At 36.5% G+C, this 21497-nt stretch overlaps 1 protein-coding gene across 2 annotated transcripts in view; it reads left to right on the forward strand.

Moving 5' to 3' along the window:
- Sec63 (SEC63 homolog, protein translocation regulator) overlaps nucleotides 1-21497 on the forward strand; it is a 67257-nt gene that overhangs the window by 9622 nt on the left and 36138 nt on the right. For both annotated transcript variants that reach the window (XM_021644371.2, XM_021644370.2), the window contains exons 2-4: nucleotides 11540-11639; nucleotides 16987-17101; nucleotides 18879-18991. In XM_021644371.2, coding sequence (XP_021500046.1) covers nucleotides 11540-11639; nucleotides 16987-17101; nucleotides 18879-18991 — 328 coding nt within the window. The remainder of the gene's footprint in view (nucleotides 1-11539; nucleotides 11640-16986; nucleotides 17102-18878; nucleotides 18992-21497) is intronic.

Here is a 21497-nt window from a genome sequence, read left to right on the forward strand (position 1 = left end):
CATTTAGTTCAATCTAGTAGTTATTGAGTATTCATTGGTTGACATTAGTAGGTACAGAAAACAATAGATTGATGAGCGCAATATACATAGCCTTGTTTGGATAACCTGCATGGGATGTGTGAGGATTAGATTGAGATGCTTGAATTGTTATATCCAGAGCACCGTAAAGAGAATGTAAGAGGAGTAGAAATAAATGCTGTGGAGGTTGGCTGGATAAAGTATTTGCTTCAAATTGGGGTAGTAGTAGCAAGCTAAAGGTTAGGAAAGTTTTAAGTATTTAAATTTGTTTTTCAGATTTATTTTTGTGTCTATGTGTATTGTCTCCATATATGTATATGCATGTGTGTATGTGCCTGGTGCCCATGGAGGTTAGAAGAGAGCTCTAAGTCTCTTGGAATTAGTTATAGGCAGGTATGAACTACCATATGGGTGCTGGGAATCAAACCTGGGTCCATTGGAAGAGCAGCCAGTGTGTTCACTGCTGAGCCATCTCTCCAGCCCCCAGAGAAGGTTTTATGAAGTAGGTGGGTTTTATGTGGCAGGGCTTGATAGAAGCTTTCACTCTGCATCCCAGGCTGGTATTGAACTTGGGCAGTCCTTCTGCCTTAGTGTTAAGAATGCATGGGATCAGTTGGAACCTCGATTCATCAAGTGAAAACGTGAGAAAGCACAACTGGAGTCCTGAAGCTCTTGTGTGCTGAGCTGAAGAGTTTATAAGTCACTTTTGCAGCTGCACTGTGTGCCAATCAGTAGGCTCTTATGAAACGAGAGCAAACAGGAAACGGTGGCAGTAGGAATGTAAAGGACATGCTGCTTGAAGTGCAGCCTTTCCTGGGATATTTTTCCCCTGCAGTAGGATCACACAATCCTAGGTAATTTTTGTATCTGACTTGTTTCACTTAAGCTTTTTAAGCTTTCATGTTCCTGTACGTTCTAACGTTATCAAAACTCAGTTGTTTTTATGGCAGAATAATATTTCATCAGAATATTCTCCCTTTTGTTGTCTATTGAAGAGTTCCTAAAACTGTCCATTCTTAGGTTCCTGCAAATAGTGCCGCAGTGAGCAGTGGTGTATATCAGGGTGTTTAGATTTTTTTCTTCCAACATCGTATTTTTATTGGTTATTTGGGAATTTCACTTCATGCACCCCATCACACTTCACAGTCTTCCCAGGTATCCCCTCTTAGTAGGCCCTCCCCTAAAAAAAAGTTTAGTTTGTGTTGCTCATATACTCAACTTGGTTAAACTCACAGTGGCCAGCCCCTTAAAACAAACTGAGGATTTCCCCACCCACACCCTGTCAGAAACTATCAATGTGTCTCGATTATTACCAGCTCTTTTGAGAATGTTTTTAGGAGAATTGCTTGTCACATCGTATATTTACCTTCTGGAGGAACTGCCAGACTATTTTCCACAGTGGCCTCATTGTTTTACAAATTCTTGTAGTTTTCTTAATGGGCTTGAAGTGACTTCTGCTTCCCTAATTCTTAATAAGAAATTTAATGGCTTTAACTCTTTAAACATTTAAATATTTGGGACTAATTTTTGATTCAAAATCAGATGAAAAATGAATCCAAGGCTTTTCTGTCACCACTCAGTGGCATTGTGTACCTGGACTTGCCTGTAGCCCTGGTTCCGAACACATCGCTGTGTGGTGCTGGTTCATACTGCCTGCAACACCTCAGCTCATAATCAGAACTCTTGTAAATGCTGTGTCCTTAGCTGTACATACAAGATTTCTGCTTTTAGAGGTGTATAATGATTTAATTATGGAAAACAGTACTCCTCACTCTCATTCCTCAGCATGTCTTTGGATTGCATTGTTAGAATATATTTTTAAGATTTATTGTTTTTATATTGTATAGATGAGTGCTTATCTGTGTATGTTTATATGCATGTGTGTTTGGTGGCTGTGGAGGCCAGAAGAGCATCAGATCTGGACGTTTTAGATGGTGTGAGCCACTGTATGGGTGTTAGAAACCTAATTTGGGTTCCCTGGAAGAGTAGCAAGTGCTGTTCAATACTAAGCCATCTACCTAGTCCAGAATGCTTGGCTTAAATTTTATTTTATTTTTATTTGTGTGTGTGTGCATACATGCATGTGTGCTTCCACAGAGGCCAGAGAGGGTGTCTGACCCCTTGGAGCTGGAGTTAGGCACAATTCTGAGCAGCCTGATGGATGCTGGGAATTGAACTCAAGTCTGCTGAATGAGCACGAAGCACTGTTACCTGCTGAGCCATCTTTCCTGCTCCTGGAATGTTTGATTTTTAAAATTGCTCTTTGGTGAGTTGACTTGAGTTTCATTTGAGGAAAAAAAAATCATTAAGTGAATTTTGGTTTGGGATTAGCATAGAATTTCCAGCAATTTCTCAAATGGCCTTAAATATTTCATAGTATATATTTATGCAAAGTGTATTTATCAGCATTGATGATTATAAAAATTTAAGATTTCAAATAACATTGAAAATGCTGTATGTCCTGTAGTATTAAATATTCAGCCAAGACTAAAAATAAACAAGCAAATCCATCTCATTACTATGCAGATTGCTTTCTTCTTTAAGAAATAGTAAAAATAATGTGTATGCCAAAATTTATTTTTAATTTTATGATTCATCAGTGAATGTTTGACCAGTATACCTATTTTATACACATATGTCCAGGGTTGTGTAAAAATTTCTCTGAAAGGTGGAATGAGTGAGCTGATGAAGCCTTGTCTCAGTGCCTTGTGAATCCCTTCCTTTTCCCAGTTGGAGCTTCACTAACCTCTTTCCCTCCCTTTCCTTTCCATGTTACTGATTGCTTTGCTTGCAGTGCTTTTCCTCTGGGTAGCCACATTACCTCCTTTTGTCCCCTTTTTCTTTGCTCAGATGTCATCTTCACAGACATGTTTTTGAGCTCCCTTTATCAAATTGTGATATTCTCCCTACTCCCATTTTCCTCTGCTGTATTTACTTTTTATTGTTATTTCTTTAATCCACTAGACTGTATAGTGTGTAAGAGCAGGAGGGTTTTGGATCTCATCCCAAGAGTTGAACTTACAGAGATCTGCCTGCCTCTGCCTCCCTGAGTGCTCAGATTAAGGGAGTGCACCACCACGCCTGGCTTTTACACATGTTTATATAGTACTTAATACATTTTAGGCAGACGTAAAGAGAAAAGGTATTTATAGGTAAGATAGATATCCAGCCCCCAAAAGTCCTGAGTGTAGAGGAGTCAAAATTGGTTTTAATATTGGCTGCCTAAGAGTGGTGGTTCCTGCCAGTCAGGGGTGTGTACACACCTTTACTCCCAGCACTTGGGAGGCAAAGACAGGTGGATTTCAATGAGGCTAGCCTGGACAACATGCAAGCTCCAGGGCAGCCAGTACTACATGGTGAGAACTTGTCTCCAAATAAACAAATCAGTTAATTAAATAAAATGAAAATATTGGTGATTCCATGGCTGGAGAGATGGTTCTACAGTTTTAAGTACACTTGCTGCTTTTGCTCAAGTTTGTTTCCTAGCACCACATTCAGCAGCTCACAACCACCTGTTTCCAGCTCCCAAGGGATCTTGATGTTCTCCTCTGGCTTCTGTGGGTTCATGCACTCATGTACATAACTACATACCCATACACAAACACATTTAATTAAAGATAAATGGTGATTTGTGCATGCTGGTTGACTTTTAATATCAGGATTCCCTGTTCTACCGACTACATGTGGAAAATATAAAAGTTGTGTGTGTTTTGAAGAAGTTTTCTTGTTATTATTCCTTCATTATTTTTTACACAGTAAAATAATCTTTCCGTGTGTGTGTGTGTGTGTGTGTGTGTGTGTGTGTGTTGTAGCTCAGGCTAAATGTTTTGGAGGTTGAAAGTCAAACAGCATAGCGCTGACTGATAAGAGAGCTTCATGGTAGCTGTCCAAGTATGTAATAGAGGAAGGTGCGCTTCTTGGAACTCACTCTAGAAGCCAGAGTGAGACTGGTCCCATCATCTCTTCTAGGGCATGCACCTAGTGGTTTAAAGATCTCTCAGCACGCTCTGCCTCTGAGATTTCATATCACTTCCCAGTTTGATGCCTGAGAGAGCAAGCTTTTTATTGTCTTACCAAATGGAATATATTATCTTGCCTTAATCCACTCTGCAGCTCAGAAACTTTTTGCATTTTATTTTTTGGTACCATTTGTTGGGTAAACTTTGTTTCACCTGACTTTAGCATATAATCGGTTGTTTCAGCTTAATTTTTTGTTACTAAATTTTATTTATGAATTCATGCAAAACATTATAGACCAACATATCTTAGTCTTCCTCTTCCTCCCCTTAGTCTTAGTTAATCTGGAAGTCCACGGCTAATAGCTCTCTTTGTTATTGGCAACAATTTGTAACCAGTCTTGGAGTTGTTCTTCAAATTTTTTTTGGTGCAAAATTTTCTCTACCTCAGAAGTCACATGATCTTGCTCTGTGTGATGGTCACAAATCCTCCACCAAGATTCCCAGCTTTCTTGTTCACCTTGATGCTTCCCTGTTAAAAATTGGCAGCACCCATAGTAGTTATAGCAGTATGTACCAATGTGCTTAATGTTATGTGCCTCATTGAAAGGCCTAAATGAAGTAATCTATATAGTTAACAAATACTAAATACCATCTACCAAGGGGTGAACTATACAGACGTCTTGCAATGGTAGCTACTTCCTGGGAGTTGGGAGGGAACAGGTAATTAGCATTTTACATGTAAACCATCCAAATGCTACTTAATAAGTGCTGTGTTAGTGTTCATGGGCCATCCTGAAAACTTTCCCAACAGTTGAGAACTGAATGACAAAAAGGAGCCTAGTCATTTGATGTATGTTGGCTTGAGAAAAGCCCATTTTAGGCTGAGGGAACAATTGTGAATGAAAGTTTTGAGACAGAAAAGTGTTTGACATGTTCTAAGAACAAAGCAGATTAAAGTGGCAGAGATGTAGCCCATGAGGAAAATAGTCTGGGATGAAGAGTCAGAACTGGTCTCCTACCTAGATGAATCTGTAAGAAGCTTGGATTTCATCTTTAGAGCAGCAGGGAGCTATTGAAGAGTTGTAGGCAGTAAAGTGATACTCTGATTTACTGTTCTTGTTAAGCACAGGGTTTAGAAAAATATTTATTTACTTTTATTTGTCTGAATTAGTGTATCCCACATATGTCTGGGTGCCTTTGGAGGCCAGAAGAAGGCCTAGGGTCCTCTAGACCTGGAGTTCTAGGTGGTTGTGAGCTGCTAGAAAAAAGTGGTAGGAAACAAACCTTGGTCTCTTGGAAGAGCATTAAGTACTCTTAACCACTGACCATCTGTCCAGGACTCATCTTCTTGTATTTCTTAATATTTTTAAGTTCTCAGTATAGTCAATGTTACTGTCAAAGGTTTTTTTGTTTGTTTGGATGGTTCTTTTTTTGTTCCTTAAATTTGTATTATGTGTGTGGATATTTTGTTGGCATGTATATCTTTGCACATTACATGTATGTCTAGTACTGGCAGAGACCAGAAGAGAACATTGGATACTTTGGAACTAGGAACTAGTGTTATATACAAATGATTGCTAAATGCTATGTATATTAGGTGCTAGAAATTGAACCTGAGTCTTTTAGAGCCAGTGCTCTCAATTGATGAGCCATCTCTCTGGCCCCAGTCTCTTTATTCCTTTTTTTTTTTTTTTTAATCAGGGTCTTTCTAGATCATCTAGGTTCTAGGTTTTAGTGATTATTGTATATCAGTCTCCTGGTTATTTAGGGTTCTAGGCAAATACCTCAGTGCTTGGCTCTTTAGAGCTATTTTGAGTTACCTAACAGTTTCTTAGAATATATAGCCACACATGTTGGCACATATTTTAATATTTGGAAGGTAGAGACAGGACAAAAGTGAGTTTGAAGCTGGATTGGGCTGCCTGAGACCCTGTGTTAAATCTAGAAAATGATTTCATTTGTATTAGGGATATAGTGCTTTTGGATTTGAATGTGGTACTGGAAATTTCTTTAAAGTGGTAAATATAGCATTATATTACAGTAAGTATATGCGTTTGATCCCTCTACTATAACCACACATTGTGTGTTTTTTTAAATTTATGTGTGTGGTTGTGTGTTGCGTGTTGTGTGTGTGTGCACATGTGTATGGCTGGCCACAGGAAAAGGTATTAGATCTGGAGCTGGAATGATGTGGGTTGGGAACGGATCTCAGGTCCTTTGTAAGAGCAAAAAGTGCTTTTAACTGACAAATCATCTCTCCAGCTCTAGTCATGGTATTTTTAAAGTGGTTTTTACAAAATTTGCTTACAGTGACAACCAGTTCTTAAAGTTGAGAATATACCCCTAGGGATAATTATGCCGTGTCTGTTATTGATTTGTCTTTAGATGACATGCAAAAAAATGGCAGACAAATATTAACTAGGATTATCCTAGGTTTTCTTCAGGCCTTTTGTTGTTGATATTTGGCTTTTTAGATATTTTATAATAAGATTCTCTTTATTTGGAGGATTAAAAAGAGATTGTTTCTTAAACCCTTGTTTTTTTAAAACCAATCTTTCTGTCTTCTCTCTGTCTTCAGTTTTCAAGCCCTACCATTCATCTTTAATTGACAAACTCTTTGCAAAAAGAAGGGGATAAAATTGGAGGCAATTTTATCTCCCAGGTAGCATTTAATAGTGTCTGGAATGGTGTTTTGCCCCACCCCCATTTTATTTTATTTGTGTTGTGCTTTGCCTGCGTGTATGTCATTGCATCATTGCATGTAAAACCTGGAGCCATCAATCATGTGCTTGCTGGGAACTGAGCCCAAGTCCTCTGCAAGAACAGTAAGTGCTCTTGGCCAGTAGCCATCTCGTACCCCAGTGCTTTTGGCACCTAGCTGTTAATATATTATGATAAACCATGGTGTATAGGCTAGCCATTGACAAAGAATTCAAGATATTAATGACTTCAAGATATTAATGTTGAAGCTAAAAGAGCTTGCTCTGTAGTACTTGTTTTAGTACCATAAAAGGAAAGAAAGTTAAAGTAGTTGAGTATATTGTATAATTACATGCTGCTGTCTAGTCAGTTACTAGCTTTAGGAAGACAGACTAGTTCTTATCTATTTGAACTGCTTGCTTTGTATCAGTTAGTTTGCACTCTGTCAAAGTTTCCTAGGAATTGGGAACCCTTCTGTTGGTGGTGTAGCCTCATACTACTCTTGTGAGTTGTACTCTAGAAGTTAATGTTCTCCTATGCTCTTTTCTCCATTGTCAGCATTTGTACAAGTAGATTAACCAAATCTGCATTCTCATTTAAATTAATCTGATTGTATACTGGATGGTGGGGATGGTAAGCAAGTTATTAGTGGCACTTCTGTCTTTTCCATATACAGATGGTTCTAAACCAGCCAGGACCAAAAAAAAAAAAAAAAAAAAAAAACCAAACAAAAAGAACCCCCAAAAAACCAAAAAAAGAAAATGAACAAACAACAACCCTCCAAATAAGAATGTAATGGAAAAAAATAAAAAAGGTGTAAAAGAACCTTTAGACCTTTAGTTTCTGTTATTCTATTCTGTGGTTAGAATGACTGTATCATTTTTATCTGTGGTCTAGAGGGAAGATTCTCCATTTTCTACTCTGTAGTAGCTTATGCTTTCCCTTTTTTCAAACATTCTGGAAAAGCAAACCACTCTTGTAGAAAACCTTGCTTGTCTGTTTTGATCACTTTTTTATTGCTGTGGTGAAACATCTTGATCAAGGTAATTTATAGAAGGAAGGGTTTATTTGGCTTATGGTTCTGGGGCTCAGAGTCTGTTTAGTGGGGAAGCATGGCAACAAGCAGCAGGCTAGAACAGGAGGCTGAATATTTACATCCTGAATTCTAAACAGGAAGTAGAATGAACTCAAAATGGTGTGAGAGTCTTTAGAGTCTTAAAACCTACCTCCAGTGACATAGCTTCTCCAACAAGGCCACACCTCCTAAGCCTCCCCAAACAGTCCCATCACTTGGGGAACAAGTATCAAACCATCTGAGTTTATAGGGATATTCTCATTTAAACCATCACACCTATTTTTTTTTAATTGATTTAAAAAAAACTGTAGAAAGTGAATAGGTATTGCCCAGGTGAGGTAATACAGTGTCAGTGAGATGCAGAGAGACGTCAGATAACTAGAAAACTGACAATTTTCAAACTTTTTGGAGTGCTGAATATAGTCTTTTTTTCTTATTAGTATTTTCTGGATATCCTAAGATTTAGAAGATGCTTAAGGAATTACTATTTAGAAAAAAGTGATGCATCACTTTTCTTTTAAAAAGCTTAAATTGCATGTATTGTTTTCTTTTTAAGGTTAGTACTTTATATACAGTATGTCTTAAAAATTCTTGTTTTTTTATAGTCTTTAAATTATCAAAGTATGTACTCATACTTATTTTAACAAAAAATGAAATCAGGTCTTTTTGAGTGTTTTATTTAGGTGATTTTTTTTGCCAGCTTGCTTATAACAGTAGATGGTTTTCACATATATATTTAATTTTAGAAAGTTTATTATTAAAACACCTTATAAACAAACAAAAAAACCACACCCAAAATTAAACACACCAGAAGTTTATACAATGAGTGAATTTCTATTGTTGGAGTAGGCATTTGGAATGTAACCTGTGGAACTTGACATTAAAATTTACACTTTCAATATCAAAATATATTTTATGTACTTAGCCACCACCAAAACCAGAAAATCCAGGACAGAATTAGAATTAGAAAAACAATTAGCTTTATGTCCTTTTTCATAATTATGTATTTATAAAGGAAAAACTTGCTTTCTTTTCTATAAATGTATAATTTCTTTAAAAACCATGTCTTAGGGTCTGGAGAGATGGTTCAGTGGTTAAGAGCACTTGTTCTTGCAGGGAACACAGGTTTGATTCCTAGCCCCTACATGGTACTCACAACCACCTGATAACTCCCGTTCCGGGGATTCTGGTGCCCTCTTCTGACCTCTGTAGGCACCCGGCACACACATGGTACATAGACACACATGCAAGCAAGGCACTCATACAAATAAATCTTTAAAAATGTGTTGTTGTTTTTTTTTAAACTTATAAAAGCATACGTTTCTCTGACTTGAGATCACTATACAAATTTGGAATGTGTTCTGTGAATTTTAATTGTGCTGCAAATTTATAATATTTTCTGATTGACTTGAATAGCCTTTAAAAGGCTATGATATTATTTTTAGGGTCAGAGAGCATGGCTTGTAAGGTGTAGGTACGTATTTTGCGAAGCTGAAGACCATGCATATGTTCTTTTGGCCAGGGACGTTAGGAGAAACTTTTTCTTTAATTAGATCAAGCTGTCTGGTACATAGACTTCATCATTTTTTTTTTTTTCAGTTTTATACTTGAAAATGAAAGTCTATTGAAACTTAATGAAAAGCAGATTAAAATTTTACAGTGGTATTTTTTTAACTTCATAATTTAACCATGAAAATCAGAAAATTTTAACATTATATTATTGTACTGTCAGACCCCATTTGCGTTTTGTCACTTGTCTCAGTGATGTTCTTTGTAGCAAAAAATTCAGATTCAGAACTATACATCACATTTAGTTGATATGTTTCTTTAGTCCTCCTTTTAGTCTGGAATAGTTCTTTATCTTCCCCTGACTTTAAGTATTATAGGCTAATTATTTAATAGAATGAACTTTAATTTGGATTGGCTGGTGCTTTTTCATATTAGATTCAGATTTTTGTATGTGATGAACCTGTTCTTTTCATTGCATTTTGTCAGGTGGCATAATTTCAGTTTGCTCTTTTACTGGCATTATTCACTGGTCACTTGGTGTAGTCTGTCAGGTTTTATAATTTTTTGTAACAATTCATCACATACAGTGGCTTAAAACAGCACAGATTTATTTTTGTAAAGTTTTGGATGCTAGAAGTACATATGGGTTTTACTAGAAAGTAATGATGTTGGAGCTGTTCCTTTTGGAGACCTTAAAGTAGAATTTGGTGACCTTTTTCAGCTTCTAGAGATAGTCTGTATTTCTTGACTGATTAGACTGATACTAGACTGATTGACTGGTTAGACTGATACTCTTTTGAAAAGCATCAGTAAGGGACCACAGACGACTGAAGAAAGTGTCTGAGACTGGAGCTGCAGATGATTGTGAGCTACCATGTAGGTGCTGGAAATTGAACCTGGGGCCTCTGGAAGAACAGCCAGTAGTCTTACCCATGAGCCACCAGTTCAGCTCCCAACGTGCTATTTAAGAATTCTAAAGTACATGAGAGATATGTGCCAAAGTCTTTAAAATTTATATTTATTTATGCATGCATATTCACTCCTTGAAACACATGGAAGTTAGGAGAACCTAGAGGGGTTACTCTCCACCGTATGGGTTTCAGGGATGGAACATAGATTGCCAGGCTTGGTCAGTGCCCTAACCTACTGAATACCTCACACTGGCACTGTGTGCCAAATTGTTTTACTTACCTGTTGTGTCATGTAAGTGTCATTTACATGTTGTGTCATGTTGTGTCATTTCAGTTTCGTATACATTTTTAAAATATGGTAAACAACAATAACAATTCAAGAAACCAAAACAAAAAAACAAAGTTCACCCAGCTGGACTCAGGTTCCATGATCCCAACTTTGTTGGGAATGTTCCAGGCATCATAGCTAGGTGCTATGGGAATTGAGCATGTCTTTTTGTTTTCATGGTTTGATATGCTGTCCTTAGGTGCACTGCTGTTGAAGAGCTTCATCACAGCCCCTTTGAACTTGACAGGCACGCTCTTAACTCTTGAACCATCTCTCCAGCCCTTTAAATGGTGTTTAAATCAAGGGAGGTGTTATTTAATCAAAAAAGTGTAGTAAAACAGTACATGACATTTTAAGTTTGGTTAAAATTTTTAATTGAATTGCAGTTTTTCTTAGTGACCAAAATAACTTTTGTCACAACTCTTACACAAACTTGTCTTAATTTCTTACAGATTTGACCTACTTTCCCAGTTTAACATAAAACAATTAAAGCTTGTGATACTGGATTTTACTGCCCACTGTTGTTTAAGCTATGAGTTGATTTTCATGTTAACTGCAAATCCTGTTAGTTTTACATTTTCAGTAGATAAAATTCTGAATCTTATTGGTTAGAATATATCTTATCAGGTAATTGTTTCCATACGTGAAATTATTGTTTCTCCTTGGTTTGTAAATAGACCATATTTTAACTTTTTTATATTTTTTGTTCTGTACAATCAGAGAATAGGAGAGAGGTACTCAGACAGTTGATTATATGACCAAGACATCATAGGTTCAAATTAGTTTTTCAATTTTTAGAAAAATTTCACATGAAAAATACTTGTTTCTTAGTTAAAATTTCCATCTATTATTTGTTGTGACAGACAACTTAGCATAGTTTGTGAATTTTTATAAGGATTATGTAAATAGGCAGGGCTTTATGTTTTAACAAATTATTAGAGTGGTACTGAAGGTACTAGTCTAATATCACAGTCGATATTAACTCTGGTTTGGCTTTCATTGTAAAAAATAATTTAACTTGTCTTTTCTTTCTTGACAGAGCAAATTCGATTAAAGAATATCAGAAAAGTATATGGAAGATGTATGTGGTATCGTTTACGGTTATTAAAACCCCAGCCAAATATTATTCCTACAGTAAAGTAAGTAATGGATTTCAATAACAAAACATAGTAAGTACTTACTCTTTGCTAGGTCTCATGAATTAGGGAATCCAAGAATGGCTTATATGTGTGGCTGTAAAGAAATTGTAGTCAGGGAGAGAGGTGAGGTTTGAATAGTAAGCTTGAGAGCTGTGAAGAGATTAGAAGTCAATGAAAAGGGTATGTGAGGCAGCTCTTGTATGGAGGCAGTAGATATCATGTGCTAGGATTGGGTTTTATGTTGTGATCTATATGGAAATCATAAAGATTTCAAAGACTGGTATGATCACATGTGCATTTCAAGGTGATAATTAACATTTAGTACATGTGTTGCCAGATGCTTCATATGTTTATTTGATTCTGAATTAAGGTCAAGGTGTTTATGGTTTTCTTAAGAAATGAGATGATTGGGCCAGGATCATGCAGTGAATAGTGGTGGAACAGGACTTCATCTTCCTTAATTTTGGGAGGCTCATCTGCCTGGACAAGCCACTAGCATGTGTTTGGTTCTGCGAAGCCAAAGGGTGTGCTTCACACTGGCTTCAAGTCTGTCACTCAGAGTCACTAGATTATCAGTGACAGGAACTGGAAGATGATGCTGTTTGCAGAAGAGTGTCTGGTGCATTACCATATCTTCCTGCCTGAAAGAAAAGAAAAATCTAGTAGAGGATTAAGAGTTGGACCAGTTATTTTAAATATGGTTTTAAATGATGAGGATGGTTATTCACACCACTGTTACTTCGGGGAATTGAAATACAATTTTTTTTTTTTCGAGAAGGAGAATTGTTTTTTTATAGAAAGGGAATCTTAGCTTCCGTGGTGTTACTCAGTGTAGTGCAACTAAAGGCAGAGTTAGCATTGAGACCAGTAGAGCTTTCTGTCCACTGTTTGCTGTCTATTCTCACTTTAAATTAAAATTTTATAACCACATTACTCTTTCTCTTACTCTCTTTCCGCACTCTCGTTTTGTGTAGCCCTGGCTGGCCTGAAACTAGCTATGTAAATCAGGGTGACCTCAAAGTCTTAGGAATCCACCTGCCTCAGTCTACTGAACTCCTGAGGATTATGGGTTTGCACTTCCACTCTCAGACTTAGGTCGATATTTCTATTTCTTAATCTCAGCCCCTACCTCATTTTTGCTCATTTTGCTTCAGGCACCTGAACTTCCATTTTTGTTTCTGTTTTTTAAGTTTTATTTATTGTAGTTTGTGTAGTAGGTATATGTGTGCCACTTTATTAGTGTGTAGGACAGAGGACAGTTTGGATTGGTTCTTTCCCTCTATACCTTTCTGGGGGTCTGGGGGTTGAACTCAGGTCATTAGGCTTGTGAAGCAGGTGCTTTTCTTGATGAGTCATCCTGTCAGCCTTGAACCTCGGTTTTCAAGGAAAAAAGTTGAAGGCCTTTTCAATAAGAAATAACAATATTTTAAAATTTAAAATGAATTTAAATGACTAAGTAGATTCTGGCTATAATTTAGATAAAGTTGGAAATTATAAACATTTTTGCTACTTTATATTATTAGTGCTTCTTTTCTGACAGTAGCTCTGAAACTAAGCCACATATTTCCTGGAAGTTGCTTTCAAATTACATTTAAAATATGGCTAAAAAATACAGAAGACTTTGTAAGTTATTTTACCAAATCTACATGCAGGGAAATATTTGTCTTTCTAGAGAAACCTTATATTCTCTTAGAAAATTGGACATAAGACATAATTATGGATTTCCCCTTTGCTTTGGCACTCTGAAAATTGGAGTACGGTTTTATTGATTGGAAGAGTTCAGAGGATCCTGTCAGGAGCCTTAGAAAGGTCTGCCAAATAAGTTAATTATTATAAATTTAGTAAATATGTTAGTTCTTTTATTTCTTTCTTACCATATAAAATATTTAGGTTTGGGTACTTGATAAAGAAACAAAACTTATTTAGCTTATTTTAATTTTAAAAGCCGGAAGTCCAAGGTCAGGCATCCCCATTTGTTTGTGACCTTTCAAGAAGCATCACAACTTGGCAGGTGACATCATGTCAGGAGAATATCTTTACATATAGACATGCATACATATACATATGTACGTATTTGACGCTCAGAAGAGGGTGTCAGATCCCCTGTAACTGGAGTTATAGGCAGTTGTAAGCCACCCGATGTAGGTGCTGGGAACCAAACTTGGTCCTCTTCAAGAACAATTTGTGCTCTTAACCACTGAGCCATTTTTTTAGCTCCCTAGATCTCATCTCTTAAAGAAAGATTCTCTGCAACTTTTTGTGCATGGTGTGCATGTGTGTTCAAATGTGAATGTGTGCGTGTCTACAGTTAAATATGCATGTGTCTATGAATGAAAGCCAGAAGTTGGTATCTGGTGTCTTTCTTGGTTACTCTCTACTTTATTTACTGAGGTATAAGGTGTTCTAGTTTTACTTCTGTTGCTACTCACAGTCAAGGGCAGAGAGAAACAAATGTATTGATTCTGCCTTCTCTTTGCTAGCTAGCTTTCATCTAGACTTCTCCTATCTTTATGTAGCTCAGGACTTCCTGCCTAGGGAATGGTGCTTGCCCACAGTGGGCTGTGACTTCCTATGTCAGTTCACAAGATGATTCTCAGATATGTTCATAGGCCATTGTGATCTAGGCAGTCCCTCATTTGAGACTCTGAAAAGGTAAGATTGTGGCAAGATGACATTTAAAATGATCATTCAGGGTTCTTGCTAGTTGCCCAGCTAATCTAGCTAGCCATTTTGTCCCGGGGATCTCGTCTTGCTTCCCAAGCACTGGGGTTTGCTGAGCTATCATAACATCTACTTGGCAGATTCTCAGGCTTGTCCCCTGAACTGACTCTCAACCTGGTTCTACCACCTTTTCCTACTCTGTATTGCAAACTTCAGCAATACAGAAGCAGAAGGGCTCCTGACTTCCCAAGACAGAGAAGTCTGTTTGACCCTTGCAAGTGTATATTGTTGACCTATGTCCCTAGCCCTTGAGATTTAGGGAAGAGTTACTAATACTAGCTCATAGCTACCATGAGTTGCCTGTTGTTCACTACCTATGAGTCTAAACTTCATGTAATAGTCAAACATATCATAGAAATTGGATTTGAGATACACACAGCTTAAGCAGCTTGCCAAACTTTTTCAAATTGACGTATAATAATTGTGGGAGTTAAGCTAGTGAGTTTTGGTCTATTGCTTATATTCTATACTCTCCTTGCCTGTATGGTCAGGAAGAAGAAGGGGATGTTCTACATAAGGTTTTCTCCCCTCTTTGGGCAAAATGTGGGCATTTATGTGGGCTGGAAAACAGCTCGAAGTTTTTATATTTTAAAAAGTTTAAAATTTTTATATTTTAAAGTTTAAAACTTTAAGTTTTAAAGTTTTATATTTTAAAAAGTTTTAAAATATGCCTGGGGATGCAGCTTCTTTCGTAAACTGCTAGCCAACCATGCAGGAAACCTTTGGTTTGCTCTCTAACACATTGTAAACTAGGAATCCAGGTATGGTGCTTTTGCTTGCATAGTTAGTATTTGTGTGGATTGTTGAAGTAGGGGGATCAGAAGTTCAAAGTCATCTTCCTCTACATAGCGAATTTATGGGCAGCCTGGGATTAATGAGAGCCTTCTTAAAGTTGTTCTCTCTTTCTCTCTCTCTCTTTCTCTCTCTCTCTCTCTCTTTCTCTCTCTCTCTCTCTCTGTGTGTGTGTGTGTGTGTGTGTGTGTGTGTGAGTGTGAGTGTGAGTGTATGTTTGGTTTAGAATAGTGTTTTGGCCAAATGGAAAGAAACTTCTATCTCAGTTCCAGCTGTCAGCTGACCAAGGAATTTGCAGCAAGTCAAAGAAGAAAAGTTATTGTTTGTGCTGCTTTGTAGTTTTGACTATGTTCTCTTCATCTTAGTGTGAAGGATTGCTTTTGAAGGATGGATCATTTTAGTTGGATTGAAGGATGAACATAAAGTTTTTGTAGGTGTAGGTGGACACACATACAGAAGATTGAAAAATTGGCAAAGATCCAAGAGAGCAAATATATGATTGTGAGGAAAGCTTATAGGATATTTAAGTATAAAAATATTCTTAAATATTTAAAAATATACTTAAATATAGAATATTTAAGTATAAAAATATTGTTGAAAGTCAGGTAAGCAGAAAAATTAGGAGCCATTCTAGATGACTTCAGATGGAAAGGCTCATTTCCACATGATAAGTGCAGAAGCACAGGCTGAGGGTGAGGGTGTAACTAAGAGTTCTTGTCTAGCATGGATGGGCAGAGCCCAGGATGTGATCCCCGTGCAGGGATAGAAATAAAGAGCGTAAACACAAGGGGCTTTTCTTTGTTCTTAACACCATTCACTGCAATTTTGATTTATTTTATATATTTTTTAAATAAATCCTATTCATTGTAACAAATTATCATTCAAAGGGCCTAAATAATAGTTCATATCATCACCTAAAGATATTGATTACTTCATGCTCTTATTGTAATCATGTTTCTGTTTATAGAAATTGGATTCTGTTTTACAAAGCCTGGAAGCTGTTTTCTCTTTCAAATTTAATGTTAAAAAATCTTTCAAGCCAAATTTCACTTTCAGTGACTAGAAAGTATATCACTCTGTTTGAATGATTAAAATTAATTTTTTGTCTAGTCGTTCTTTGATGGACATTTTAAGATGCTTGCATTAATATATTTATGTTATATATAAATTTATATTAAAATAATATAAGATAAATAAATAACCTTATATGTAAAATTATATTCACATGTTTAAGTAATTTTTATATTTAAGATGCTTATATATATCATTCAAAAGAGAATAAATTAGTTCTTTTTTAGGGTTCTTTTATATCCTTATTATGCACATTTTTTTATGTGCTAGCTATAAAATGTTCTTTTTGTGGCTGCTCCATGATTTGACTTGTCCCTCTAAATTAGTTATTGCTGATGCAAATTAGAATATTTTCAAACTTTATAATTGAAAGAAGGCTTCTTATTTATCTGTATACACCTGACCGATTTTTAAAAATTCATCTTACTAAACATGTAATTTCTAGGTCAAGAGTAATCTTTTTTTACTTTAAGTGTTTTTTTGACTTCTTATCATTTATGTGTTTTTATCCAATGAGTCTAGTATTAACTTCTGTATTTAATTCTGCAGTTAGTAACTGAAAACATTTATTACATGGAAGACAATATACTAGATTCAAAAGTGAAAAAGACACTTTTTACACTCCTTGCTCTATCAGGGCTTTACAACTTTGAGTCAGTAGCGTAGCATAGTGTTTTGGAACTTCTTTAGAGTGTTTTATTCCTTAATCCCACAGAAAGCCATACGGATGAACTTATTTATGCATTTGTTTTTCCCTAAACAGGAAAATAGTTCTGCTTGCAGGATGGGCACTGTTCTTATTCCTTGCATACAAAGTTTCCAAAACAGACCGAGAATATCAGGAGTACAATCCTTATGAAGTGTTAAATTTGGATCCTGTAAGTAGTATTCTTATGTAATAAACATTAATTTAACAGTCCCTTAAATACTAAAGGTCTATACTCTAAAAAACAAATTAGACATTTCCAAAAGAAATCAGGCTTTGGTCTGTTAACGTTTTTTTTTTCTTTTCTATTTTTTATTTATGTGTCTGTTGTGTGTACTCGGGTATCCATAATACAGAAGAGGGTGTCAGATCCCTTGGAATTTACAGGTGGTTATTAGCTGCCTGATACAAGTGCTAGAAACTGAACTCAGGACCTCAGAAAAAGCAGTGCAAGGTTTTGTGTGCCAGGCCATCTCCTCAGCCCTGTCAGTTAACTATTTTTTAAATTAAAGTAAGACCTAATTCATTATAATTTGGGTATATTTGTTCTGTTGTTGATTGCTACCAGTAAGTATTAGTTTATAACTGGTGACATGTTAAGGTTATTTGATGAGAAGCTACGTAGTTTAAAAGTGATGGTGCATGCCTTTAATCCCAGCACTTGGGAGGCAGAGGCAGGTGGATCCTGGTGAGTTTGAGGCCAGCCTGGTCTACAGACTGAGCTTCAGGACAGCCAAGACTACACAGAGAAACCCTGTCTCTGCTACAACATCTCCCTCCCCCAACACACAAAGAAAACAAAAACAAACCAAAACAGTGTTTGTGTTGACACATACAGTATCTTTAGTCTGAGTTGGGAGTTCTTGTAAGAAATTGTTCTTATTATCATTGAAATTAGGTAATTCTTGAGTGTGTGTGCGTGTGTGTGTTTTAGTGAGATTTTAGTTGATAAGCCTCTACAGAATGTTAGAAGGTAATGAAGAGAGAGAATGAGCTCTGTAGAAGTTTGTCTTGTAAGAGCTTAGTAACCAAATTGAATATAATAGTTGGAGGTTTTCAATTTTTTATTTCTTTAATGGATGGTTTGATTTTGAAATTGATGCAATACAAATTAAGGAGCATGTTCCTTTTTAGTTTTCTGTTTTGTAAAAAAAAAAAGTTTGCTTATAGTCTGATTTTTATTTAATTTCTTTTTCTTCCAAACAATTTTTTTTTTTTTTTAGATTTTATCTTTAATTATTTGTATGTGTGTGTGTGTTGGGGAGGGTTTATATGTGACAATACAGAAGCCAGCAGAGGGCATTAGAGCTCTTAAAGCTGTTCACCGTTGGTGCTGGGAACTAGACTTGGACATCCTTTTAAAGAGCAATGTGAGCTTTTAACCACTGAGCTATCTCTCCTGCACAATATCTGTTATTTTTCTTGCTGTAATTATCCTGGTTATCAAGAGTATAAAATAAAAAGATGTGGGGAAATAAAAATGATCCAAAAATTGTTGGTAGAAAGTGAGATTGAGAAGCAAGGCTGGTTCTTATTTTAAAAAAACATTTACTTAATATTGAAATACAAGCAGATGAAATGAGATGTTGCTGAGATTATAAAGGAGGTTAATCATTGGTTTGGTTTTGAACTGCAGTTAGTTTACTCTTGATTAATTTTGGATATGTAAAGCCAGTATTTTCTTATTTAAATGTGGAGTTGTACACTTTTACCACTATTATCATCAGTAACTAGTAGATTGCATGCCGTATAGTTAAATCCTTGATAAAAAGAAATATATTGAACAAAAGAAGTGTACGTATGAGATGAAATTTGGGGGACAAAATGTATAGGAAAAATGTTAGTTTCTTTTGTCAAAATTTTGAGTATTTCATGATTTAAGATAAAATAGGATTATTTCTAATTGTATTGTGCTCTTATGTATTAACAAAGCTTTTTTTTTTTTTAAGGGAGCAACAGTAGCAGAAATTAAGAAACAGTATCGCTTGTTGTCACTTAAATATCATCCAGATAAAGGTGGTGATGAAGTTATGTTCATGAGGATAGCAAAAGCTTATGCAGCGTAAGTATCATAGGGCCTGTTACCCTGTTTAAAGAACTGAGTAAAATGAGTGACATACACGTTTATTAAATTTTAACCAGGTGTATTTAAACATGATATTTATGGACCTACTCAGCAGCCCTAAAGTAGTAGTTAATTAACCCTTACATAATTCAGAGTTGGCACTAAGAGATGTGATTTTACCAAATTTAAGTTAGTATATCTTAGTGACTGTTTTTGGTATGAAGAGACACTGTGACCAAGCATGGGTCGTTCCCATAATCAATTCTAGCCAGGGTTACATAGTAATTTTCTGCCTCAAAGGAAAAACAAAACTAATAACAGTAATTCAATGACTGATTTCCAAAACACAATCATCTCTTTAATTATTAAGTTATATAATAAATGTCTTTTGAACTTTTTATATAATAGTTTCCAAATTTTTGGCATTCATATCACTTTCACAGTCTGCTGTTATATCTATTATTTACTCTGTAAAAAAACAAAAACAAAAAAACTAGTTCACAGACTATACAACACTAAGTCTTTCTCATATATTGTCCTCAGTATATATGAATACTAAGGTATCCAGGAAATTTTTCTTTTAGAATATTAGCACCCAGGAAACAGTTTTAATTTTAGATAATATTTTCTAGAAAGTGTATATGGGGGCTGGAGAAATGGCTCAGTGGTTAAGAGCACTGTCTGCTCTTCTAGAGGTTCTGAGTTCAATTCCTGGCAACTGCATAGTGTTTTACAACCATTTATACTGGGATCTCATGGTCTCTTCTGGCATGTAGATGTACATGCAGATAGAGCTCTCATGTAAATAAATAGGTAGATAGATTGGTAGGTAGGTAGATAGGTAGATAAATCTTTAAAAAATGTACATGGAAATGTTATTCAAACCAGGTTATGACAGCTTATACCTGTACTTCCACCACTCAGGAGAGTGAAGCAGGAGGATCAACATGGCCAGCCTGGTCTACAAAGTGGGATCCTATCATTAATTTTTTAAAAGGGGAACAGTGCATATCTGGAGAGATGGCTTAGAAAGTAAGAGCACTTGCTGATCTACCAAAGGACTCAAGTTCAGTTCTCAGCACTTGCACCAGGAAAATCACAACTGCATATAACTCCAGCTCCTGGGGATCTAATGCTGTTAGTTTCTGTGGACACACACAGCACACATATGCACACACTTAAACACAAATTCCATTAAAAAACTGACAAGGTTCTGAATCAAACATGATAGTGTACATCTTTTTTTCTAATTTATTCACTTTATGTCCTGATTGCAGCCCCTACTCTTTCCCCCAGTGTCCCATGCACCCATCCCTTCTCCCCCCATCTCTTCCCACCTTTTCCTCAGAGAAGGTGGAGGTCCCCAGTGGGTACTAGCCTGTCCTGGCACATTGTCACTGCAGAACTAGGTGCATCCTCTCCATGGATGCCAGACATGGCAGCCCAGTTAGGGGAACGGGATCCAGAGAGAGACATCAGAGTTGGAGAGGGCCCCTGTTCCAGTTGTTGGGAGATCCACATGAAAATCAAGCTATGCATCTGCTACATCTGTACAGGGGCCAGTACCAGTTCATGCATGCTCTTTGCTTGTTGAGTCTCTGTGAGGCCTCATGGGCCCAGGTTAGTTGACTCTATATGTCTTCTTGTGGAGTCTTTGACCCCTCCATTGTTCCCCCAACTCTTCTATGTGACTGCCTGAGCTGTGTCTATTGTGTGGTTATGGGTCTCTGTATCTCTCTCCATCAGCTGGTGACTAATGCCTCTCAGAGGAGTTACTACAGTGTTATAAACAGGATGGTGTACATCTTTAATACCAGTTCTTAGAAGGCAGAGGCAGGAGGATCTTTGAGTGTGAGGACATACAGATCTACATGTTGAGTTCCGGTTACATAGTGTGAACCTATGTTTGGAAAAAGGAAGAAAGCTTATAAATGCACAAATGTCTCTGCATGTGTATGAGAATAATATAGCTTGGTTCCCCCATGAGTTGTGGGAAATCAAACCCTAAGCTTTATGTACACTTGGCAGGTACTCTGTTGAGCTGTACCCTTAGCCCACAAGATTCCTTTCCTTTCCTTTTTCCTTTCCTCTTTTTCCTTTCCTTTTTCTTTCCTTTTTCTTTTTCCTTTCCTTTTCCTTTCCCTTTTCCTTTTTTTCCTTTTTCCCTTTTCCTTTTCCCCTTTCCCCTTTTCCCTTTCCCTTCCCTTCCCTTAACCACTGAGCCATCTCTCCAGCCCCCATGAGGTTTCTTAACAATAACAGTATATCTTACGTGTGTCTACATCTAGGTTAATAAGAGAATAATAATAAAGTTCCACATTTTCATTATCCATTCTTTTGATAGCAGGCTAAGCTGATTCTATTTCCTTGTTACTATGAAGAAAAAAAACAATAACTGATAAAACATGAATATGAAAGTATCCGTGTAGTAATAGAATGTAGAGGCTGCCTAGAGGTGCTGTAACTGGGTCTTTGGGTAGTTCTAGTTTTAGATTTTAGAAAT

The sequence above is a fragment of the Meriones unguiculatus genome, chromosome 20, assembly GCF_030254825.1.
Source record: "Meriones unguiculatus strain TT.TT164.6M chromosome 20, Bangor_MerUng_6.1, whole genome shotgun sequence".
In the NCBI taxonomy this organism is placed as follows: domain Eukaryota; kingdom Metazoa; phylum Chordata; class Mammalia; order Rodentia; family Muridae; genus Meriones; species Meriones unguiculatus.